We start from the raw sequence: 27,038 nt of genomic DNA on the forward strand, positions 1-27,038 counted from the left end.
AATGTGAATGCCAAATCGGCCCCCACCCCCTCTCTCTGCTTTTCTTGGTCATCGTCTTCCCCACTGAGACTTGTGATTGATCTGTGAGTTTTACTTGGCATCTTGCTGGGTTCCAAGGATCCGTGTCCAGCCGAGTGAACGCATTTTTACTTATATTTGTCAGTGAATTGTAGGAGCTTTGGGGACCAATTTTGTTGAATATATATATAGATTACTAGTGGAAGAGCTCTAGCTTTGGAAGATAGTGCAAGTGTGGTGTTGATTGGTTCCTGAGACAGATAGTTGAAAATGGCCGGAGGAGGGGAAGGAGAGACAACGCTTGAGTTCACTCCCACTTGGATTATCGCCGGCGTTTGCACCGTCATCGTCGGAATCTCCCTCATCGTCGAACGCCTCATTCACTTCACCGGACAGGCAATCTCTCTCCCTCTCTCTCATTTTCTTTGGCAACCGAGAATTTTGAATTTACTCCGTGAGTTTCACTTTAGAGAGCGGCATCTCTTTTACGCATCGTTGATTGGGTTAAACATGGATGCAGTATTTGAAGAAAAAGAACCAAAAGCCTCTTTTTGAAGCTCTACAGAAGGTGAAAGAAGGTGCCGCGACGAACTCACGTTCTCTTTCATTCTTTCTTTCTCTGAACCTAACTTTTCAATCTTCTTGTCTTTATGTGTTAATTATTTGCTAACAACATCACTTTCGATATCCAGCCGGTAATCTGAACTGTTTAGGTTTCCTTATATTTGTCTGACCACGAATACCCATGTTCATGGAATGCAGAGTTGATGCTGTTGGGGTTTATTTCCTTACTGTTGACTGTGTTTCAAAGTGCTATAGTGAAGATATGTGTGAAAGAGAGTCTGACGCACCACCTCCTTCCTTGTAAGTTACCGGCAAAATCCTCCTCCGGGGAAGAGTCTTCCTCTTCCGCTTCCGGTCATCGGCGATTGCTCGCTGAAGGATCTGAGGAGCTTCAGTACTGTCCTAGCAAGGTGATCAGATTATTTTATCCCTATCATTTTATCTTCCAGTCCTGTTATAAGCAAATATTATGTACATTCACATGCGTTTGCTATTTTCCCCATCGGGAGCTATTTTATTTGGTTCATTCATTTTTCTTTGAATCAGTAATCTGGTTCCTATTCACAATCGAAGGGACAGCCTTTTAAACCATGTTAAAGCCCTAATTCACACTGGAAAATCTCCAAATAAATTGTAGAATTATGCTGGTCTGCCTTACATTTTGGTTAATTTCATGAGTTGGTTCATGCTATTGCGTGAAATCCATAGGAATGCCTGGATAGTTTGAAGGAGTTTATGCCCAAGTTATATTTAATTGGGGCTGAAAAGTTGGGCTTATATTTTCCGGTATGGTTACTGTTCCTCACTGTGCTGACAATGATGTGGTTTGGTTCGCAATCAGTTGGCAACTCGAGCTTACTATAGGCTTATTGTGCCCGTGGTCTAACTATAGTCTCTTTGGAGACCGTGCAAAAATTATGCCCTTTTAGCTCTGTTTCTTATTTCTTCCTTAAAAATTTTCGAGGACTATGACAGTTTTCAGCAAATGCATGGTCAGCAATCATGGCGATTTACATTTCTTTTTACAGTCTATGTAAGTCAATCTCATTTACAATATTTCCATATATATATTGTAACATGGGGTATTCAAACCTTTTGTTCTACTAATCCTCCTCATCCCATGCAAACCACCCTATCCACATGAGTTAGGCAAAGCTCCACACATGGCGAGCGGAGCCTTGACCACAAGGGGCATGTAATGCCTACGTGGACCTACCACACGATGTGGTGAGTGGAGCATTGCATCAACCACATGTACTATGCAGGGCCACACAAACCCCACCATGTATCGTGGTGGGTGTGGGCCCCCAAGAATCTAGCTAGAAAATGCCTTATGCATGCAATCAAATGAGACTTGAACCAACAACAAGCAACTCCAACATTTTGACAAGGGCTAGCTTGGACAACTTCGAGGGGTTATTTGAGCCCCAAAATTATTCATCACCACTGTTAATGTATATTATTTTGTGTTTGTGTGTTCCAAATATCAAGGGTTTATTGTATTTAATCCATAAGTTCCTTGGGGTTTCTAAAAAGCTTTTCTCTTCTCATGGCTCTAGAAGTAAGCACACATTTGTGTTTGTGTCCCCATGGACTTGTCAATGTATAACCTATATGGTTAATTTTATTAGAAAGTACTCAAAAGGATAATTCTCATAATTCTTGGCTTTAGCACTTTATTTTTTTTCATGTGATATAACTTTTCAATTCTTGATAAAAGGGGGAGATAATTCAACTTAAAGTTCATGTTTGTTTTGGGTGGTGTGTGTGTGTGTGTGGGGGGGGGGGGGGGGGGGAAGTAATTAGGGAAGAAAAGTTTTGAATGCCAAAAGGTTGTCACGACTTGCTAATTAATTAGGGGCAATTGTAGTATTTTTATTTAGTTGTAGTATTTTTACAATTATGTTATGGGAGTAATTGTGTATTATTTAAAATTAATTTATAGTTATGGAAAATGGGGGAGGTAGTGGAGTGATTTAGGAGCAGTTATTGGTAGTTGAGGATATGGTAATTGTCACAAATAACTGTTGGTTAGTTTTCTATATAAACCCGTAACCCCACAGTACAAATCAATGTATGAATTATCAAGTTTATTGAATTCTTTCTGTTCTCCCTCAAGTTCTATCTATTTTTCTCCCCCCATTCTCTTGGATTCTCCCCTCATTTTTGTTAGTTCTCCCTAATTTCAGTTTATTCCCCCTCAATTCTTTCTATTTCTCCCTCAATTTCCAATTCTATCTTCTAAGGAAACTTCAGTTAGGACTAGGGTCCTGACAAAGGTGGAGACAAATACATTTGAGGGGGAGTTTTAAAATTGTTTGTCATTCTCTTTTAATATCTAATATGCGTGCTTATCTTGTCTTGGTTCTATGGGTCCTATAATTGTGACCTAAACAGTTCCAAAATGGCTGGTAAAAGCTAATAGGATTTAACCAAGTACTATATTCTTTTACAGATCCAATTATAATTGCACACTTCTATTTAGTGAGTTTTGAGATAGAAAACAAGCATAACTACAAACCAAAATGTACATCAGTACATTGAAAATTTTCCAGAAACTTTGGTCAGAAAAAAACCACTGGCTTTCATCAACAACAAGAGAGCCAATCCATTATAAAGAAAATGAACAGTTAAAAGACTATAACAAGACCAGTAGTTATCAATACAATTCGCACCATCTATCTAGTGACTTGATCCAAACATGTTGCTTGCTAGACCTTGCAATTTACAAATAACTTGTGGATCACTTCCTTGTTGGTCCTTCACCACTAATCCAACAGATGACAGATCTTTCCAGCGATGGATGCAGCCAGTACCTTTCCAAATATCTATATGATGAACATATTCTGTTTTGTTTTATATAGAAAAGAAACTTAATTGCTTTCAATCTTTTTCTCACCACAAGAGAGAATATGCCATTTTCCTATCCTTTTGCAACAGCCTCAGATCCAGTTCCAGTTTTAATGGATAGGAAATATGAAACAAATTGTTCTGGCACAAACTTGGAGAAAAGGATGGTGTCACTTCGTAGCTGTGAGCTGCCTGTGGTCAAGCTGCAAAGTGTGCCGGAACTTGTCCAGTCCCAGTCATTTTGTGGCTGTGAGTTGTGACCACCCCTTGAGCAGGTGCAGAATGCATTGTTCTATCCTTAGATATTGCTCAAACCTTGTATAATAATTGCTCAAAAGCATATAAACCTAGTGATCTAAGATTACAACCTGGTCAAGAGATTGCAAAATGCGTGTGTGCGCCAAATGGAGCAAGCAAACCTAAAACCTCACTACCATGCTTAGGGTGGGGGCATGGAGTGAGAAAATTTTTATTGTGAGAGTTTTGTTATGAAATTGCCAAAGGGTGAGATTTTAAGATAAAATTTTATTATATTTTGTGTAAAAAATTGATAATTTTCTGCAATTGAACTGATGTACTTGATGATTCATCTTAGTTAGGCTTTGTTAAGAATGGGCTTAGTGAGCTATTAACATAGATTGAAGCTTCAAAGTGTTTTTTGTAGGTTAGGCTTAACATGGACCAAACAACTTAAAAAGATTGGCATTAGTCGTATTATAACACACTCTGCGATCAATGTGTTGGGTTCCAGCCTAATGTTAGGCAACTTAACATTACATCTTAATTAGGCAACCTACCTAATTGTGCCTAACTTATGCTTTTTTTTGGGGGGGGGGGGGGGGGGGGGTATAAATACCCCCCCCCCCCCTCCCTCTCATAAGGTTTCAATCATCCCATTTGCATCCCAAATGTGAGAGCATTCAAAGCTTGAGCATTCAAGTTCAAGAAGAGAGGCAAGGAAACAAAAGCTTCAAAGTGAGGGTGTTTTGTGAGTGCCACTATATTGTTGTATCACTTGAAAGAGAGTAGAGTGTGTGAGGATATTTTTGTAATTATCCTTATTATAGTGGAATATTGCTCGGATCTTGCCCTGTGGTTTTTCCCTCAATATTGGAGGGTTTTCCACGTTAAATTTCTATCTCTTGTATTTTTTTGTTTGTGTTCTATTTCGTGGTGGGAAAAGGTGATTCTGAGAAGCTTCTGCGATTGTTCGAGTCTTTGTCCCATTTTTCCCAACAAGTGGTATTAGAGCTCTTGGTTACGAAAGTATAAGTCTTTTCAGGAAATTCTTAGTATGCTCTGTGGTTGCAACTTTGTTTGATCTTCCACATCAAAAAAGAATTGTCTTGGCTAAAAGCATCTTTCTTGTATGTCCGGTTATTGATTTTAAGTGTGGTGTAGTAGAAGTGCATGTCTAGGAAAGTTCTGACTAAGGAAAGATTTGGTACTTAAGTGTGTCCGTTTGTGACCCATATCTCTTTTCTGGGAACTTACCTGGTATGTACAAACACTATTTCAATATCTGGTTACTATTCATAGTGAATAGTAGGAGCCTGATGGAAGCTAGTACAAGCAGAATGATTAGTCTGAATGGAACCAACTATCACGTATGGAGGGGAAAATGAAAGATCTCCTCTATGTGAAAAGTTGGCATCTACCGGTATTTGCTATACAGAAGCCCGAATTGAAGACCGATGAAGAGTGGGAATTCGAACATGCCCAAGTATGTGGTTTTATTCGGCAATGGGTAGATGACAATGTGCTCAATCATATTTGTGATGAGACGCATGCCAAATCGTTGTGGGAGAAACTTGAATCCTTATATGCTCGGAAGACCGACAACAACAAGCTCTTCTTGATTAAGAAGATGATGAGTTTACACTACAAAGAGGATAGTACTATCTCTAATCACTTGAGTGATTTTCAAGGAGTTTTGCAGCAGTTGTCTTCTATGGGTGTAAAGTTTGACGATGAGATTCAAGCTTTATGGTTGCTTGGTACTTTACCAGACTCTTGGGAGACATTCAGAATGTCTCTTTGTAACTCCGCTCCTAATGGTGTAGTGACGATGGAACTTGTTAAGGGTGCTGTTTTGAACGAAGAGATGAGGAGAAGATCTCAAGCTTCGTCTTCGCAATCCAAAGTTTTCATCACCGAAGATGAGGGAGATGTAAAAGCAAAGGTCCAAAAGGTAAAGATAAAGGCCGAAGCAAGTCAAGGCCTAATTACAAAGATGTCAAGTGTCACTATTGTGGCAAACTGGGACACATTAAAAAGAAGTGTTTCCAATTCAAGAAAGACATGAAAAAGGGCAATGAAGAAAAGAAAGATCATGACCACAATGATACAGTTGCTGCTGCTGACCTTGTCATAGTTTGTGATAAAGAGGTCATTAATTTTGCCTGTCAAGAGACAAGCTGGGTCATTGATAGTGGAGCTGCCTTGCACGTTACATCAAAGAAGGAACTCTTTTCATCTTATACGCCTGGTAATTTTGGGGTGGTAAAGATGGGTAATGAGAATTATTCAAAGGTTGCTGGCATGGGAGATATCCACTTGGAGACCAATAAAGGAGCACGACTGATTCTCAAGGATGTTAGGCATGTGCTTGATATTCGCTTTAATCTAATCTTAGTGAGAAGGCTTGATGATGAGGGCTATTGCAACACCTTTGGCAATGGATAGTGGAAACTTACTAAAGGTTCCGTGATTGTGGCTCGAGGAGAGAAGAGTCCTAGCTTGTATGTGACACAAGCTAACATTGCTGGTGATTCCGTCAATGCTGTGGAAGATGAGAAGATAGTTGAGATGTGGCACAAGAGACTTAGCCACATAAGTGAGAAGGGGCTAAATTGCTTGGCCAAGAAGGATCTGCTCTCGGGTGTAAAGAAAGCAAATTTGAAGAAATGTGTGCATTGCATGGTCGGGAAGCAAACAGAGTTGCTTTCAAGAGTCACTCTTCTTCAAGGCAATCGGATTTGCTAGAGTTGGTGCATTCCGATGTTTGTGGTCCCTTGAAGGTAAAATCCTTTAGTGGTGGGATTTATTTTGTGGCGTTCATTGATGACCATTCAAGGAAGCTTTGGGCTTATGTTTTGAAGACCAAAGATCGGGTGCTTGATGTTTTCAAGCAATTTCATGTTTCTGTTGAAAGGGAAACTGGTAAGAAGTTGAAGTGTATTCGTACTGATAATGGAGGCGAATACAATGATCCTTTTGATGAGTACTGTAGAAAGATGGGCATTAGACATCAAAAGACGCCTCCAAAGACTCCACAGTTGAACGGTCTAGCTGAAAGGATGAACCGGACTCTAATGGAGAGAGTCAAATGTTTGCTTTCAGAAGCAAAATTGTCAAAATCTTTTTGGGGGGAGGCTTTGCTCACAGCAGTACAAGTTATCAACCTATCTCCAGCAGTTGCTTTAAATGGTGATGTCCCAAACAAAGTTTGGTATGGTAGAGAAGTCTCTTATGATCATCTACGAGTTTTCGGATGTAAGGCGTTTGTTCACATTCCAAAGGATGAGAGGTCAAAGCTTGATGCTAAGACACGACAGTGCATCTTTATCGGTTATGGTCTTGATGAATTTGGCTACAAATTGTATGATCTGATTGAGAACAAACTCGTTCGAAGTCGCGATGTAGTATTTATGGAAGATCAAACCATTGATGATATTGAAAAAGCTGAGAAGAAAGTGTCTAGTGGCAGTGAAGGCTTGGTTGATCTAAATCCAACTCCTATGGTGAACTTGCCCAATCCAGTTGACAGTGGTACTCATGATGATAATCAGACTGATGGCCAGCCGGGGGCAGATGATGCAGGAAATGATGATGAGGTTGTTGAGCAGGGGGAGCAGTCTACTCCACCACCACTTAGAAGATCAGAGAGAGAGCGACAACCTTCTTCTAGATACTCTAGTTCAGAGTATATACTTCTTACTGATGAGGGGGAGCCAGAGGGCTTTGATGAAGTTCAAACTTATAAGGATAAAACCCAGTGGATGAGAGCCATGTAGGATGAGATGGATTCCTTGCAGAAAAATAATACTTATGAGCTTGTGGAACTTCCGGAAGGCAGGAAAGCCTTAAAGAACAAGTGGGTGTTCAAACTTAAGAGAGATTGTAATAAGCTAGTGAAGTTTAAAGCTCGCTTAGTCGTGAAAGGTTTTGGACAAAAGTGAGGGATTGATTTCGATGAGATTTTCTCTTCGGTTGTCAAAATCAGCTCTATTAGAGCAATACTGGGTTTGACAGCTAGCTTGGATCTAGAGCTTGAGCAACTTGATGTGAAGACTGCATTTCTCCATGGTGATTTGGAGGAAGAAATCTACATGGACCAACCAGAAGAATTTGAAAAGAAAGGGAATGAACACATGGTTTGCAGATTGAAGAAGAGCTTGTATGGACTGAAGCAAGCTCCGACACAGTGGTATAAGAAGTTTGACTCTTTCATGATGAGTCACACTTATACCAGAACTGACACAGACCACTGTGCGTACTTTAAAAGTTTCCTAGGTGACAAGTTCATTATTCTTCTGCTATATGTAGATGATATGTTGATAGTGGGGCAAGACAGGGAGATGATTGGCAATCTAAAAAAGGAGTTGTCAAAGGTGTTTGACATGAAAGATCTAGGACCAGCAAGGCAAATTCTAGGAATGCAGATTTTTCGAGACCGGAAAGCTAAAAAGCTATGGTTATCACAGGAAAAATATGTGGAGCGGGTTCTTGAAAGATTCAACATGCAGAGTGCTAAACCAGTTAGCACGTCGTTGGCCAGTCACTTTAATCTCAGTAGAAAGAGTTGTCCCACCAATCAAGAAGAAATGGAAGACATGGCTAGGATTCCTTATTCCTCTGTAGTTGGAAGTTTGATGTATGCCATGGTCAGTACCCGTCCGGATATCGCTCATGCGGTAGGAGTAGTCAGCAGGTTTCTTTCCAACCCAGGTAGAGACCATTGGGAAGCTGTGAAGTGGATCTTGAGATATCTCAGAGGTAGTACAAAAATGTGCTTGTGTTTTGGAGAATCTGAACCAATTTTGAAGGGATATGCAGATGTAGATATGGCGGGTGATCTGGATAGTAGGAAATCTACTTCAGGATTCTTATTTACTTTTGCAGGCAGAGCTGTATCGTGGCAGTCTAAATTGCAGAAATGTGTTGCCTTATCTACAACAGAGGCAGAATACATTGCCATGACTGAAGCAGGAAAAGAAATGCTTTGGTTGACAAGATTCTTTCAACAATTGGGGATGAAGCTGGAAAAGACAGTAATTTACTGTGATAGTCAAAGTGCTCTAGATTTGAGCAAGAACGTGATGTATCACTCGCGCATAAAGCATATTGATATAAGATACCATTGGCTACGATTAGCAGTGGAGGAGCATCAATTCTTATTAGAAAAGATCCACACTGATAAAAATCCTGTTGACATGATGACAAAGGTTGTAACTCGGGAGAAGCTGCAACTAAGTGCCGGGTTGGCTGGCATGGACTCCGCTTAATTGCTTCCGGCGTTATTCTCCTTGCTCTTAGGCTGGAGGGGGAGAATTGTTGGGTTCCAGCCTAATGTTAGGCAACTTAACATTACATCTTAATTAGGCAACCTACCTAATTGTGCCTAACTATTGCCTAACTTATGCTTTTTTTTGGTGGGGGGGGGGGGGGGGGGGGGGTAAGCCTCAAGTATAAATACCCGCCTCTCATAAGGTTTCAATCATCCCATTTGCATCCCAAATGTGAGAGCATTTAAAACTTGAGCATTCAAGTTCAAGAAGAGAGGCAAGGAAGCAAAGGCTTCAAAGTAATGGTGTTTTGTGAGTGCCACTATATTGTTGTATCACTTGAAAGAGAGTAGAGTGTGTAAGGATATTTTTGTAATTATCCTTATTATAGTGGAATATTACTCGGATCTTGCCCCGTGGTTTTTCCCTCAATATTGGAGGGTTTTTCACGTTAAATTTCTGTCTCTTGTATTTTTTTGTTTGTGTTCTATTTCGTGGTGAGAAAATGTGATTCTGAGAAGCTTCCGCGATTGTTCGAATCTTTGTCCTATTTTTCCCAACACAATGTAGGCAAGCTGTGGCCACTTTAAATAAAGGCCTACACAATGTTTATCATGGGATAGCCGTGTGCTTCCATGCCTACCTTTTATGTTGCTTTTTGTACAAGACCCAAGAGATTCTGTTCGCTGTGGGATGACTGTGCCCATAATGTATGGGAAAATTCTGCCTTATTTTTATTATTTTTGATCATCATTCTGCCTGAAGAGCTTGAAATCTCGAGATTTGTGATTTGACTTGCTTAGGAACGAAAGTCTTGTGACCTGATTTGAGATTTGCAGTCTTTCCAAGAAAAGAAAGCAATCATTGAGATTATTATTATTTTTTGGTTTGCAATCCTTTATAATTGAAAATCATTTCTAGAGATCTTCCCAGAAACAGGAGCTGATCTAATATTTTCTTGACAAAAACAAAAGAGAGAATTCTTAACATTTTAGCTGAACAATCAACATTCAAACCTTTAGAGGAGAAGTTCTTGTTAGATTCCCTAGAAGTCTTAGCGGATTCCAAGCATGGTATTTATTGATTCCGCGGTGTGGGTAGACTTGCACAGGGAGAATATAAATTGTGAATTTGAGACTGAGGCAAGAAACTCTCAATTACATTTCTAACAGGACGGAATTGAACGACCTATTTTTATTGGGCAGATCCAGCCATTGGACAGAATTGCAGAGGCCTGGTTCAATCAAGCCACTGAGTATTAGAAACAAGCTATAGTGCTTCCTCTTGGTAATTGTATTTAAGCACAAAATTGGTTGAAGATCACTGGGCATTTCTAGTGAAAGAAGATTGTTTATTTATTATTGTGGTTGTAAATTGTTTCAATGACCTTTGATTTATACAGTACAAGTTTTTAGCCAGTTCCCTGATTGGACTCAAGCTTTTTACTTGTGGGATATGTTTTGTCTGGTATTCCTTGTAATATATTTGAAACTATAAGACTCAAGAAAAGTACCCAAAAAAAACTTGATGAAAACCTATTTTATATGACAATAAATACTTACATACAATGATGGAAACTGGAACTGGATGCTAGAAAGGTTTATACAAAAGATGAAAAGGGGTACAAGGTTTTTAAACTTTAGAAGAAAAGCTATTACCTCAGGAATTGATGAGCAGATACTTCACTGATTTAGTGTGTGTAAAAATTCCATCAGTGCTGTGAGTAACAGGTTGGTTCTGCTGAAAGCCTTTATAGCCAATATCCTGGTCAGGACTGTTCACTCTCTTAAAGTTTGCTACATAGGATGATAGCCAAGGCAGTGGCTTTGTGGATTATATTTTCCATTTGGATTAGTGGTCTACATCACATGCTCTGATTTGGATTGTGTTGAATCACATTAAGGCCTATATGTTGTGTACAATAGAACTCGGTACCATAAAGTTCATATTAATGTAGTTATCTGTACTTTGAAAATAGGCCTAACTACTATACTTTTTATCTTTTTTTTAATATTTTTTTCCCTTCCACAGCATAAGGTCCAACTGGTGTCAGTTGAAGCATTGCATCATCTACATATCTTTATCTTTGTGCTAGCTGTTGTCCATGTGACCTTTTGCGTTCTTGCTGTCATATTTGGAGGGGCAAAGGTCAGTATGTTATTTATTTCTGCTTTACCCCTGCTATATTTGGTTTCTAGTTATCTTGTCAATTTAATTCTTCAGCTGTAATTTCTTGTTTACTGTGACATAGATACGTCAATGGAAACATTGGGAGGTTTCAATTTTGGAAAATGAAGATGGCACAGAACATGGTGAGAACTATTGACCATCAAAGCTTAACATAATTTTCTGTTTCATTGATTCTTGATCCTTTTTGTTGTGACTATAAACACATGCGATGAGTGTACACATTTAATGCAGGTGCGGACACGGGATGGAAGGTTTTTTTTTTTTTTTTTTGGGGGGGGGGTGTGTGTGTGTGTGGAATTTTAACATTAGGATAATTATGCCTCAATAGCCTCTTAATATGCCTAGGTGTGTAAGTCTCTTAAGTTTATAGGATTTTTTGACTTCCGTTGGGGGGCCAACAATAGTGATATTCCTAATTTTCTTTTTGTTTTTATTATATACTAAAAGGGGTTTTCAAAAATCGCGGGGGGGGGGGGGGGGGGGGGAATAGTTTTAGTATATACTAAAAAGGGGTTTTCAAAAATCTAGGGGAGCCCTAACATAGTTCCGCCCCTGTTTATATGATAAATGTTTATTTGCTGTTAGGAGTATGTTGCAGAAATTGTTCAACGTGGTTTATTCGCTGTTAGTATATGCTAAAAGGGGTTTATTCGCTGTTTAAGATCTCAGTTCAGCTAAATAACCTGTAGGGTTATGAATTGGGAAGACTTTGGCAGTTACTTTTTCCTTCTGCTGTTGTTAATATTATGAAAGGGGACTCTGCATGAAGTAAAGGAAAAAAAAAAAGTGAAGCATGCTTCTGGTATAAGATAGTAAAGATAACTGATTATTTGTAGCTAAATTGCTTCCATGTCCTGTGTGAAAGTCACTTTCATCTTTGAATGCTACTTCTAATCTCAGCACATTGCCGTGCAGTTTCAAAACAGAAGGTTACCCATGTTCAGCAACATGAGTTCATCAAAGGTCGTTTTCTTGGTTTTGGTAAAATTTCAGCTCTCACAGGCTGGGTGGTAAGTTCTGACCTCCTCCATGTACAATGCGTATGCCCTTTTGTGAAAATGGGTGCCATGATTGACATGTCTTCCCACTTTGTGTTTATGACTCCCTAAATTTTGACCTGGCATATTGATTTCTGCTTTATCCTTTGATTTATTTGATAGTTGTTTGTATACCATTTTAAGTTGATTGATGCAATGACAGTTGGATATTTTGTCTAGGTAAGTTTTGTTTTTCAGTATTTGGGACAGGCAATAATAGTAATACACGACTTTTAACCCATAACCATACCTATAAATGGTAGTTTCTCATCCTGCTTAATGAAAGTGAAAGTCAATCCTAGCTCCTTGGTACAACTGTAAACAGATTTTACTAGGATTTTAACCCCTCGGGTGGTGAACTTTTATTTTATCAGCCCTCTGTTTGACGCTGGGACGGCCCAACTGTATGTCCCCCCCACTTGCTATTTATCCCATTTTCAAATGCATTAGTTTGGCATAATATAATGAATATGTACAACTTAACAGATGTAGCATAAATCTCTCACCAATATGCACGCCTTGCATAGCAACCTAATACAAAATCTATAATTTACTGGGGAGTTATTGGGTATATTACTTGGTGTCATGAACCCATAAGCTACCTTCATCTAACACTTTTGAGTGACAACCTGTTGTGTTACAAACCCACAGGTCCTCACCTGAAAGTGCTTGCTGAAGGTATGTTTTGGTTCATGAACCAAGTAATATATCCAAAATCTCTCTAATAGATTACCGATGTGGTATCTAAGCTGTAACAGAACTCTTTTTAATTCTTGGGATCCTCTTCAGGCTAGAAATTCATATATGAATTTGACCCAAGTTCATCTCAAAACACTTTCATAGCCCATATCCACTCAGTAGTGATTTTGGGTTGGCTGTGCCACCACTTCTAACACCATGGGTCCTCACTCAAAAGTTCTAGCTAAGATCACTATGAGTTCATGGAACCAAATAATATATCCAAGACCTCTTCAGTAGGCTATCAATGGGGGATTGGCTTGTGACAAAACTCCTACCTTTAAGCTTTTGGCATCCTTGTCAAGCCAAATATTCCATATTTGAATTTGACCCATGTTAGTCTCAAAAAACTTACGTACCCTGCACCTGCTTGGTAGTGGTCTTAGGTTGGCTCTAATATCACTTGAAGACTAAAATACTAGATTTAGGCCCCTCATCATTTTTCTCAGCTAAAAGAACTTGCCTACTTGGAGTTAGACCTCAAGTGTTGTTCCTAGAGCTCTGGATGCAACAGGTGAAAAGTTCTCTTCAGTGAGCCAAGTAAGCTCATTTGAAACTGGGTAACCTTGCCATTTGACTAGGAATTTCTATAAATCTCCATGAGATGAGCAACAGTCTCATCATCTAGACACCTTGAATTACACCCTGTTTTTGTGGAAGAGACAGAGATCTAAGAACTTGATGTGCTGCAGGAACACTTGTATGCAAAGTAGGAGACTCAAATGTGCTGCTTTAAGGTGACAAATCCTTCACATTGAAGACATGACTATATTCATGTCATCAAGTAAAATGTATTAGTTCCAAGTTTTCTGAGAATGGCAATGGTCCATCCACTAGCTTGAGCATGTAGCTTCTTAAAGAGTGTACATATTTGGACCATGTTGGAAAACCCTACCCCCTCTGTTTATATTAATACCTAGTCTATAGGTTGGACCACTGGAAACCCTTGGACAACAAAGGAAATGCTAGAATTACTTAATGTTCCATATTAGTTGTAGTTCTCTCACAATTATAATTTCCTTATTGCTAACTTTCTGTACAATCATGAAGTTAGACTTGATAGTTTCTCATCGGATTTCAGACTCCATACCCAATCTGAATCCATGTAAGTACCCAAAAGGGCTTGGATCACACAGAATACGGGACACACCTAACTGATTATTGAATTTTGAATATTTTACACTTCCCGAACATTACCTTTTCTATTTCCTTTTTCCCAATATTTTATTTTAAGTAAATTTTATTTTTCTTACCAGGTAGAGATTTTAAAAATATTACTTCTGTTAATGCACAATCAAATAGTTAGATTCACCTGATTTAGGCATTAAGTAATATTTTATGCAAAATGAAGGGACCCTTACAGATACTTGGTAAAAAAAAGGGTTACACTTACAGATAATTAAGAGGGAAGAAAGGAACTATATGAGAAGTTTTTGTGTTAATGTAGATTGCTGCGTTCCCTTTTCAATTGAACACTCTCTGTCCTGTAAGGTGCAGAATCGAAGTATTCTTCTTATACAAGCGTCCAAACACACTCTAGACATAACTATGGTAGTAGAAATAAAAAAAATATATTTCTCATGTTTTCCCCCTCCCTTTTTCTTATTTATCAAGGTAGCATGTGACAATGTCACCGATCCTAACTTGATTAGGATAAGGTGCAGTTGATGAGCATGTGGGAATGTCAAAAGCCTATTGAGTTTTGTCCCGGACAAGCTCAATAAGCTAATGAGCTTCATGACATAACTGAGCTGGCAGCCATGAATAATTTTAAGTGAGCCTTTACTTTAACATATCCCTAGTGTTTAGTTCATCCTAAGTCACACAAGCAGGATTTTATGGAGATTTTGCAGTGGTCATTGATTAGTGATGCTAATTGCCCTTCCTTTTGGGCATCAAACCTGTAGGCACTTGACTAGGGTTGGCAAAATGACGTGAACCTGTGGGGACCTGCCCTGCCCCAGTTGGGGTAGGTTTGGAGAATCCCCAATTGTTTTTCAATCGGGATTCGGGGCAGGGATGATATTTATCATCCCCCCCCCCCCCCCAAAAAAAAAAAAAACTCTTTCTCTCTCTATATATATTATATTTTATATAAATATATTATTTATTCTATTAAATGTAGAAAAATATATAAAATATTAAAAAATAAAAACTTATGCCAATATGATTTGAAATGCATTTTTTTTATTTGCACATGCATAACACAAGATATACTCCTAATCTCTAGACCATTTTAGAAACGATTTGCATATGTATAGCATGGTATTTTAAATTTTTTAGTAAAAAAGGCATTGGGTTCGGGGTGCCCTGCCCCTACCTTGCACCCCACTAGGGCAGGGTATGGGGTGAAAACCTAGGGTGGGGTATTGGGGTTCAGGGTTGGGGACGGGGCAAGGCCGCCCTATCCCCACCCCACCCCATTGCCATCACTACGCGTGACCCTTTACATTGTCCATGCCCTTAATAAACTTTTTAAATTTCACCATTCTTCTTATCTTAGTTGTGAAAATACAAAAAGGTATGATGTACCTTGTTGGAATAAAGGAAATATAAGATTTACTCAGCTAATTGGCTCACCATCGAATGCAGAAGATTATGTTTCCTAATGTACAAATAGAATGCATAGTTAATTATTTTTTTGTATCAATTAGCTGCCTAATTAGTTAGTTTCCTAATTGTATATGTTTCCTTAATAGCTAGTTTCCTTTGAAGATAGATTGATAGTTTCCTTATGAAGGCGTCAAGACTCACCTTAAATATGATTGTAAATCTATGCTATGAATATATAAGAATTTTGAGAATTCCTACACGTTTTAGAGCCCATCTTTCTAGGGAATTTTTCCCGGCCTTCATTGCTTTTCTTGTTTCCATCTTTCTTTGTCTCTTCGGCCTTCATTGCCATTCTCTGGCCTTCATTGTCACCATCACATACTTGATGTTTTGCCTTTATCACAACCTTTCCTAATCATTCTCCCTTTTGTTCAACACAATATGTCAATCGCTTCTTAGTATTCTATCTCAACTGCTATGGGTGAATTGTTGGCCTCACCTACAACTTTCATTGCAACAAGAACTAGAAGTGATTTCCAGAATATAAGTCCTCTATACCAGTTTGATGGAACTAACTACCTGCAGTAGAGTCAAGTAGTCCGCACTTTTCTCAAAGGAAGAGAGAAGATAGGACATCTTATTGACCTAACCCAAAAGAAAAAGATCCAAGATTTAGGGCATGGGATGAAGAAGATTCGATGATTATGTCTTAGTTATGGAATTCCATAAAACTAGAGATTAGTAAAAATTTGATGTTCCTTACCACTGCAAAGGAAATAAGGGAAAATCTGCGGTAGACTTACTCCAAGAAGAAAGATGTAGGATTGATCTACGAGCTGTAGAATCAAGTAAGCTCTACTGAACAAGGGGGAATGTCTGTCACTGAGTATTACAACCAGATGATTGGATTTTGGCTTGAAACAGACCACAACTGAGATCTAAAACTAGAATGCGGCCATGACATTCAAGTGGTTTAAGAATTACTCGAAAATGATCTAGTATTTGAATTTCTTGCAGGATTGAATTCTGAGTATGATTAGATCAGGGTTTAAATCCTTGGTAAGGTTCCTATACCAACTTTTCGTGAATGTTTTTCAATTGTTCGTGCTGAAGAGAGTTGACGAGATGTTATGCTAGAACCTTGTATACAAGAGGCTGCAACAATGATCTCTCGTAGTCCTGGAGAAAGGAGGGAATAAAGGAATCAATAATTTGAGGCCAACAGAATCAAGGAAACAGTCTAGCAAAGATAGACTGTGGTGCACCTACTGCAACAGACCTCGCCACACTCGTGAGAATTGTTTTAAACTACATGGTAAGGCCCAATTTTTGGCACGAACAAGAGGATTCAAGGGCCAAGGAAACATCCAACCTAAGTAGCCAGCAAAGAGCAATCACTAATCAACATCGCATAGCTAGACAAGGAGGAGTCTATAGTATTTAACAAAGAAAGACATAGGAAGATCGAGACACCTTGAATCCTTGGATAAATCTTCAGGTTCCTGTTCTCTTGCAAGAAGTGGTATGTGTCTTATGACTGATTCTTTTAAAGCATCATATACTAAAATGGGTAGATGGGTTGTAGATTTTGGGGCAACTGATCATATAACTCATGATATATCTTTCTTTGATTTTTACAAACCAACCCAAGGAAACCAAAAAATTACCATAGCTGATGGTTGTTCCACTGACATTGTTGGATAAGGAAGTCTTCATCTTACGCCTTCCATATCTTTTACAAATGTCCTTCATATCCCTAACTTTTCAACTAATCTTATCTCTGTCCAAAAAATTACTAAAGAACTCCATTGCAAACTAACATTCTTTGCCTCTCATTGTGTGTTTCAGGATCAAGTCTTGGGGAAGATGATTGGATTTGCTAGAGAGTGTGGTGGGTTGTACTACCTTGAGGATCCAGACAATGGTCAAATAAAGGAAAACCAATCTCCTTTCTCTCAAGCTCTTTTAACCACATCTAATGAACAAATGATTTGGGCACATCATCTTTGTCATGGTCATCCACCTTTTCCTCTCTTAAAACATATGTTTCCATTGTTGTTTAAAGATCTGGTCGTGTCAGATTTTCAATGTGAAGTGTGTCAATTTGCTAAACACTGTTGTACTTCATTCCCTATCAATTCAATGAAATGCAGTCAACCTTTTACTTTGATACATTCTGATATTTGGGGGCTAGCAAAGATTCCTAATATTCACGGGGTTGGGTGGTTTTGTCACTTTTATTGATGATTGCAAAGGGCTACTTGGTTATTTTTAATGAAAGACAAATCTAAAGTTAGTTAACCGCTCCCTCAATTTAAAAAAAAAATGATTTTTACTCAATTTGGACCAAAATAAAACAATTTTGCTCAGATAATGCCAAGGATTCTTTGAATCAGAATCTCTCTTCCTTTGTTTATCATGGAAGGTATTATTCATGAATCTTCCTGTGTTGAAACCCCATAGTAGAATGGGGTGGCAAAACGCAAAAATTGTCATCTCCTAGAAGTCACTCGTGCATTTCTATTTCAGTCCAATGCTCCAAAATTCCTGTGGGGGGAAGCAGATCTAACAACTACTTATCTCATAAATCGTCTTCCTTCTAAGGTCCTAGCCAATCATAGTCCTATACATATTCTATCCAACCATTTTCCAGACATTGTGTCTACAAGAAATCTGTCCTCAAAAGTATTTGGGTGTGTTGCTTTCTTACATATTCACAAAACTCACATATCTAAATTGGACCCCCAGTCAAAGAAGTGCATCTTTGTTAGTTATTCTTCTACCTAAAAGGGTTACAAATGTTATGATCCTTCTAGTCGACACACCTATGTTTCTCTTGATGTCACATTTCATGAGTCTCAACCTTTCTATAGATCTCCTCACACCCATCTTTAGGGGGAGCAATCCAGAAACGAAGATGTGTGCTTAGGTTCCATCCCCTTTCTCGAACTACATGCAAACCTTCTTGATAAACCATCATCATCATCTCAACCCTTTCCCAATGTTATCATCCCAGAAACAATTGAACAAGTTGCAGATATGACAAATATCACTACGACAAAGGACATTGCAGCAATTGATACTGACAACATTGAAGCTGCCAATGACATTAAACTGCCTGCCAATAACACTGCAAATGTTCTTGACCCTGCCAATGCCATTGAACCTGCCAATGACATTGCAAATGTACTTAAACCTGCCAATGGCACTGCCAATGTCCATGAACAGGTGCAAATCCATAACCCTTTAAAGACACTGAAGCAATATTCAAGAAAAGTACAACCCTCATAGCCTTTGAAGCAAGTCCAAGAATCAACTCCAAGCCTAGGTACTGCAAACACTTTGAACTTGTTCAATTTTGAAACTGACAACACTATTGTTTGTGATGATAACTCAAATTGTGATCTTTATCTTCCTATTGCTTGGAGAAAAGGAACATGAAAGTGTACCCAACATCCAATAGCCCATTTCATCTCCTCACATAGACTATCCTCCCAGCACAAAAGCTTTCTCTCCACCTTGAAGTCAATCGAAATACCCACAATAGTATATGATGCTTTAAGGGACAAGAACTGGACATATTCCATGAAGGAGGAAATGAGAGCTTTGGAGAAGAATGAAACATGGGAGATGGGGGTGCGTCCCAAGGAAAAGAAAGCAGTTGACTGTAAATGGGTCTACACTGTTAAATTTAAGGCAAATGGAACTATAAAACGATACAAGGTAAGGCTAGTTGCAAAAGGCTACACACAAACCTATGGGGTGGATTACGAAGAGACTTTTGCATTGGTGGCAAAAATGAACACGGTGAGAATCCTATTATCTCTAGTATAGTTCATTTTGACTAGGAAATCTAGCAATATGATGTAAAAAATGCATTCCTTCATGGAGACTTAGAAGAAGAGGTGTACATGGAGCCACCACTAGGCTTTGATGGCAAGTATGGTCCTGACAAAGTTTGCAGACTGAAGGAAGCATTGTATAAGCTAAAACAATCTCCGCAAGCTTGGTTTGAGAGATTCACTAAGGCGATAATGCAATTTGGATATAAGCAGAGTCATGTTGACCATACTTTATTTGTGAAACGCTTGGGTAAAGGAAAGATTATAGTCCTATTGGTATATGTAAATGATATTATAGTTACTGGGAGTGATGAGGAAGAAAAAATGAGGCTGAAAACACAATTAGCTTGAGAATTTGAAATGAAAGAGCTAGGGAAACTGAAATACTTCCTCGGAATTGAAGTGACATATTCTAAACAAGGGATATTTATATGTTAACAAAAGTATATTCCTAACCTACTCAAGGAAACAAGTACCCTTGGATGCAAACCAATGAGTACACCTATTGATTCGAACCATAGAATGAACCAAGAAAGTAGGGAGGGAATAATCATTGATAAAGGGCGCTACCAAAGGCTAGTAGGAAGATTAATTTATCTCTTACACACCATACCTAACATTGTTTATGCTGTGGGAGTAGTTAGTCAGTTCATGCATGATCCTGAGGAACATCTACAAGCAGTTTAGAGAATTCTCAGGTACTTAAAAGCTACTCTAGGATCTCATACACCGATGCTGACTATGCAAGATCTCTCACAGACAAGAGCTCAACTACAGGTTACTGCATTTTCATAGGAGGAAATTTGGTTACTTGGAGAAGCAAGAAGCAAAATGTGGTAGCTAGATCAAGTGTGGAGACAGAATTTCGTGCTATGGTTCTAGGTGTTTGTGAGCTTTTGTGGATCAAAATAATTCTAAAGGATTTGATGAGTGAAAGTGGATCGATGAAACTATATTGTGATAACAAATCAACTATCAGTATAGCACACAACTTTGTATAACATGATAGAATGAAGCATGTAGATGTGGACAAACATTTCGTTAAAGAGAAAATCGACAATGGACTCATTACTATCCCTCATGTGACATTAGAGAATCAATTGGTTGATGTTCTGACCAAAAGGTTACCGACTTCTAGGTTTCAAGAGATTGTTGGCAAGCTGGAAATGGAAAATATCCACTCACCAGCTTGAGGGGGAGTGTTGGAATAAAGAAAATAGAAGACTTACTTAACTAATTGGCTCACCATTGAATGTAGAAGATTATGTTTCCTAATGCAGAAGATTTTGTATCAATCAGCTGCCTAATTAGTTAGTTTCCTAATTGTATATGTTTTCTTAATAGCAAGTTTCCTTAGAAGATAGATTGATAGTTTCCTCAAGAAGGTGTCAAGACTTACCTTAAATATGACTGTAAATCTTGTTGGATATGAGCTCTGAAGACTAATTCTAGTAACACAAAGAGACTCGATTTTGTAATTCTTTAAATAATATTTAAATAGCAAGTTTATGTTTTATTTAAATTGCCATATGATTTAAATTAAACATACATCTATTAGTATAATGAAGAGTGGATACCATTCTTAAGTGTTAAGAATATGCGTTACTAATAATCCACGATTCATTATACTACAAACATGTTCTTGGCCATAGAGTTCCTAATCTGGATAGTAGCAACTCGCAAAGGCAGTACATTGTCTTCCTCCTTGTTCAGTATGAGATACTGAAAGATAAGCTTGGTGAGTCTTGTGCCATTCTATATGAGATATGAAAGGAAGATGAGTGGGTGCTCGTTACAGGAACGAGTTCATTGAACGAGACTGTTAACATTGAATCATTTGGGTTTTATCTCACAAGTCAATGATTTAATGTTAACTACGGATGTGTAACTAGTCCTTAGACTTGAGATGACATCGATATCTATTTATTGGTGGTTAAGGATATCAACGATATTACATGGTTGTTCTAATTAGAAATAATCATACGTAGATATGTGCCTAGTTCAGTGATGCATGAGGTATGTGTGCATCAGATATTGAATCTATCACCTCGAGATTTATGAGGAGGATATCCTATGCGATCCAATAATCACTTGACGATAAATCTTCGACCAAGGTAATATGATGATAGAATGTGTGTTCCATAAGATTGTGTCATATTAGTTAAGATTGATTTTTAGATTTGGTCATATGACGAGATTAAGATATTTGATCTGCTAACCATGATCTCGTATCTTGTTGGGATATAGGATGATAGAAGGATCGTATTATATGGTATCGTAGTAAAAGGTTTACAATACCCACTTCACAATAAATTGGGTAATTATGACATATTATTAGATGTCACTCATAATTTACGAGAATTAATAATTGATTATTCTCGTCGTTAATTTAATTGTGAACTCAGAAAATCCCACCCAATAAGAAATTACTTTCAAAAGAAGAAGGATAAATTAATAATTTTGAAATTACTAATTATAGTGCATTTATTTATTGAATAAATAAGAATAATTAAATGATTATATTATGAATATAATTATTTCATTATTAATTGGATTGGGCTTTTTGCTAGCACATTAAGCTTGGCCTAATGGCACTAGTTGGATTGGGCTTGACCCAATAGAACACTATTGGATTGGGCTTGTTACGGCTCGACCCAATAGAACACTAGGGTTTTTCTATGGTACTCTATAAATAGCACCATGAACCCATGAAACCTCTCTTGAACACTTGGAGAATTGTGAGAAGATAGAGAAGTGTGTGTGTGTGAATCCCCTTGAGTTAGAAATTTTGAAAAAATTTATACTTCTTCTTCTCTTGAGACTCTTGGATCTAAGTGGTTTCGGGTGGACCGACTCGACATCCTATACTTACAGAATTATATGGTGGGTAAGCTAATGATGAAATCAGAACAAGTATTCTTCCGTCTAGCTTTCGATTTTTGTAAATTATAATTTTTGAAAAACGTGATACCTATAAAAATTATTTTTATTCCGCAGCGCATGATTAGATCTATGTTTCCCAACAAATCTATGGTGTGAATATACAAAAATTCTGAGAATTCCTACATACCTGATGCAAGTTTTTGATAGCTATATAATCAAAATCTCAGTTTGACAATATGAGTTTCCCCCTCCCCTCTTTCAGCATGCCTTTTTCAAGCAATTTTATGGATCCATCACCAAATCTGACTACAGGACAATGAGAAAGGGTTTTATCATGGTAAGTTTATGATATGTTCTTGGTGTTTGATTTTAAATTGTTTACTATTTATTTTCATTATTCCTGCGTTCATGTTTTGCTAACATTGAACTTTTTTCACTGTAGACACATTCCAGGGGGAACCCAAAGTTTAATTTTCACAAGTACATGATCCGTGCACTTGAAGATGATTTTAAGGAAGTTGTTGGAATAAGGTACTAGGTAGCCAAGATTGTATGTACAAGTGCTAAAGCTTCCTAATTGTTCTTCTGTTTGTGGATTAGTTTACTGTTCTGAAGAAACGAATAACATTTTTCTTAATTTCCGTTTCACTCTTTCTGATTCATGCATAAATATCAGATTTTATTTCTTGCAGTTGGTACTTGTGGGCATTCGTGGTCATCTTCTTGCTGTTGAATATTAATGGTATGTTACTGACGTCATGGAGTTATGACTATCTTATTCTCAATCATAATTTCAAATGTTCTAAGGTGAAATTATTATTTTCTTATGCCTGTGTGTTTGCTTCATTCTGGTGTTGTTTGAGGTTTTTGTTTGTGGCCATGCAAACATTGAGGGCCTGTCCAGTTTTAGAAAACATTTTCTGTTTTCTAACTCTAATTGTCTATTGAATGATTGAATCTCTCATTGGAAAATAGAAAACATCATTTTCTATGTTTTCTAGATTTTCTGAAAATGAATGTTATGGCTTTTTGAAACATAAAACGTTAGGACATCTTAAGTTATAAAATTAGAGTTGAAAACTAGATAATGTTTTCTGAAACTAAATGCAGCCTAAGCTTTTCTATTAAAATGGACTGGAGTCTTCTATTTGTTTTACCTTTTATGCTTGCATTTTTATCTGTGCGTGTGTGTAGTCTTAAATTAGAGAAATAAGTTTAGCTTAAGAATTCCATTTCCCTAGGAACAGGTTCTTAAAAACAAAAGTTGTTCTCCTCCCAAATTCTGGATTAGCTGCCTACATATTCTGTTTCCTTCACTTCTTTATTCTTTTATTTATTTTTTCTTTCAAGTTTCAGCACACATCTAGATCTTTCTACAAGGTGGTGATATATTACTGTTTTGTTTGGCAGGATGGCACACGTACTTTTGGATGGCTTTCATTCCATTTATTGTGAGTTCTCTGGTTATGCTATACAAACTCGGACATGCATTTCTTTTCCTAGATTTTTTCTTCTCACTTATAAGTTATAAAAAATATGTTCAGTGGATATCTCTATGCTTTTATTCCTATAATAGTTTTCTATTTAGTGCACTTAACAGAAATCTTCTCATTTTCAAGTTTCAATACCAAAGGATGGTTTGATTTGTAAAAGACATTCGTGTACCTGTAAATTTGTGATCTTTTATTAGCTATTATTTCTTGAATTTTCTTATAATGTCTTCTATTGCTTCACATTTGTTGGTGAACTCATATGTTTCTCTTAAGTGTTTGCTTGCTTCAATTAGTGGAGTTACAGGATTGACTCATGGGCCAAAGCTATTTTAATTAGATCCCTAATATAGCACATCTATTGATCCATTGATAAGTTCTGTTCTCGATGTTATTCTTACAATTTGTTGACCCTTTATACGTTAAGCCTAATATATATGCTAATGGTGGCATCAGTTAAAATTATCAAACAACTTCAAACAAAATGTCTAAATCCCCTGTAAAGCGTTTGGCAATACATTTGCTTCATGATAGGACAAGAAAAACGTTCCTTGTCAATTTATTTATTCTTCCCAAGTCAAATCACTATGATTTTGTTCCAACTTTTTGTTAATGCACTACGTAGTTTATATAAATAATTTATTGGCGTGCATGTATTCAAAATTATGAACTATATTTGAAATGTAAGTTTCCTAATGGAAGTTTTCTAGAGAAGTTCCCCTGAAACTTCTTGAGACCTCTTCTTGAAAGAATTGAATAGAAATAAAGTTTCCTAATGGTTAGGTCAAGATGCTTGGCAAAATTATGGCTTGCAAAAACATTACCTTCTAGATGCCAGTATAAATGTCGAGTGTTATCATGAATATTTACTTATAGATATTTCATATTTTTGGAAACATTACTCTATTGGTGCTGATCTAGCTCTCCTTATTAGTTAACAGGATACACTAATTGAAAATATTGAATGTCGGTGTTTTGCCGAACATTTCTCTCTTCTCTTCATGCTGTGAATTGCTTGTTAAAAATAAATAAATAAATGAATAAAGGTTTCTCCCATCTGTGCCAGCACAAGATAAGAATAATTAATTATTAACATTTGAAGATAGTTTTTAAAATTCTAAAATTTTAGAAGCAATTATTTTTTGAAACAATTATCACTATCTTAATTGTTTTTATTCTTAGACTATAATGTCCTTCCTACATATGCTCTACCACTAAAGCACCCTGGAAGGATTATATACACAAGGCTGGCTATTATTATCAAAGAATAAACACGGTTAAAATAATAGGAACTGTTCTGTTGTAATATAAGAAAAAATAACTTAACAAGTGTCATTAATTCTTCTTACTTATCCTGTGCCCTCAGGGCATGGGATAGAAAGGCCCATAAATAAATTAAAAAAAAGGCTCTCCAAATAAAAATCTGTGCCGAGCACTTGGGTAGCAATTCCAGTTATCGATATCCTAATGTTTCCCTAGTTAGCACCAATCTTATAGCTGGTTAGTCTGATGCATTGCACATTGAATGTTTAATTGTTCTACTTATGAAAGTGCTTGATTTTTTGTGTACATATCGATCATAGGAAGATGCTGTTGGAAATTTATCTCAGCATTCCCTTACTAGAGGGTTGTATTAGGATGGGCATTCAGCTCAAAACTTTTTGCCACATTGTTCTTTCACATGGATTTGTATTGTTAATGTGATTTTTAGAAATCAATTGACCTTATGAATATCGTGCAGTGACCCTAACTTGGTTAGGATAAGATGTAGTTGATAATACTGATTTTTCCTAATGGATACATTTCAAATCACACTTGTAATTTCTCATTCAAGGATGCATCCATGTGCAAATATATGTCCTTTTGCTGTCTTTGCAATTCATTCAGCATATGGATAAGAAAGAAAAAGAAACGTTGTCTCTGTTGTGTTGGAGGATTCAAGCCTCCTTCCATACTGTCCTTGTATTTGATTTATCTGTATTGTGATTAGAATCCTCATAGTTATTCTATATACATTTACTTTTCAGCTTCTACTTGCTGTGGGCACTAAGCTAGAGCATGTGATCACGGAGTTGGCTCATGAGGTTGCGGAGAAAAATATTGCAATAGAAGGCGAGCTAATCGTTAAACCTTCAGATGATTACTTTTGGTTCCACCGGCCCCGCATTATCCTTTACCTGATACACTTTGTACAATTCCAAAATTCTTTTGAGATGGCATTTTTTTTCTGGATATGGGTATGAACTTACTCCCTTTTTCTTTTCTTGTATTTGCTGGACATCTTTCTTTTTACATGCTTTGGTTTACCTGTAGGTTCAATATGGTTTTGACTCTTGCATAATGGAAAATATCCGTTTTATTATCCCCAGGGTGGTTGTAGGGTGAGAATCCCATTTCTCCTTGACATTGTTCTATAACTGCTGCCTTCATTGTTCCGTTATTTATTGTTGGAATTACAATGAACACTTCACATTTGGCCTTTTAGGGTAATCATTCAAGTACTCTGCAGTTATAGCACCCTACCACTCTATGCCATTGTGACACAGGTGAGGTTAAACAGTTTAACATAACAGTGTAACTCATTCTCTGGTTGAATATCTGAGGCCCCTTCCTAATTGTTTGCGCTTTTTAATGTATGGTTATGCTAATGGAATGAAGATGGGAAGTTGTTTCAAAAAGGCTATATTTGATGATCATATGCATGCACATATTGTTGGTTGGGCTGAGAAAGCAAAGAGGAAGAAACAGATGAAGGCTGTAGCTGGTGGCTCGGGCGAAAGAGATTCAACTAATGGTTCTAAAATGGGAATTCTGCTGCAAAAGGTTGGCCGCAAGGGATCTGCACCAGATGAGATTCAGCCCACAACTGGTGCTCAAGGAAGTAATAGATCCGCAGATGCTGAAGGTGTATGACTTTGGCACAAGCTCTTCTCTCGGGTAAATCTGGTTGGTTTTGTCCGAGTAGGCCCCTGATATATATTGTTTATAGTTATGTTGAATCTTGTGTTGGTATGGTATGTAATGGGAAAAAAAAAAAAAAATTACATCAAGTATGCCATTTGTTGGCTGATTTTAGTTTTTATGGTTATTACTCACTATCTTTTCGGGTGAAAGCAAGCCGGTATCTAATGGCAAGTTCTTGGGTTTGATTTCTGTTTTCGAGTTAATTTTCTTACCAATGTATATGCTAATGCATATGTATGTAACCGGAGTGATTTATATGTATGAAAGTTTTTTTTTTTTTGTAAATGCGTTTGTTATGAACATAGATGGAGGGCTTCTTTCACTCATGTTCATTGTGTACGTTGCATCTGATTGTTAAAGAGCCTTTTTGGGTAGTTTTTAGAGCAATTGGTTCAATCAAAA

The 27,038-nt window shown here is 37.4% G+C and overlaps 1 protein-coding gene across 1 annotated transcript; it reads left to right on the forward strand.

Moving 5' to 3' along the window:
• LOC127798526 (MLO-like protein 1) lies at positions 1-26,825 on the forward strand. Its single transcript, XM_052332144.1, has 14 exons — positions 1-414; positions 539-596; positions 781-992; positions 10,971-11,087; positions 11,191-11,251; positions 12,045-12,139; positions 22,445-22,519; positions 22,625-22,713; positions 22,875-22,924; positions 23,593-23,633; positions 25,700-25,909; positions 25,986-26,053; positions 26,158-26,218; positions 26,331-26,825. The coding sequence occupies exons 1-14, from the start codon at positions 289-291 to the stop codon at positions 26,583-26,585; spliced, it is 1,518 nt and encodes a 505-aa protein (XP_052188104.1). The 5' UTR covers positions 1-288; the 3' UTR covers positions 26,586-26,825.
• Positions 26,826-27,038: the final 213 nt, after the last annotated feature.

This window comes from Diospyros lotus, chromosome 3 (genome assembly GCF_014633365.1).
Source record: "Diospyros lotus cultivar Yz01 chromosome 3, ASM1463336v1, whole genome shotgun sequence".
In the NCBI taxonomy this organism is placed as follows: Eukaryota; Viridiplantae; Streptophyta; class Magnoliopsida; order Ericales; family Ebenaceae; genus Diospyros; species Diospyros lotus.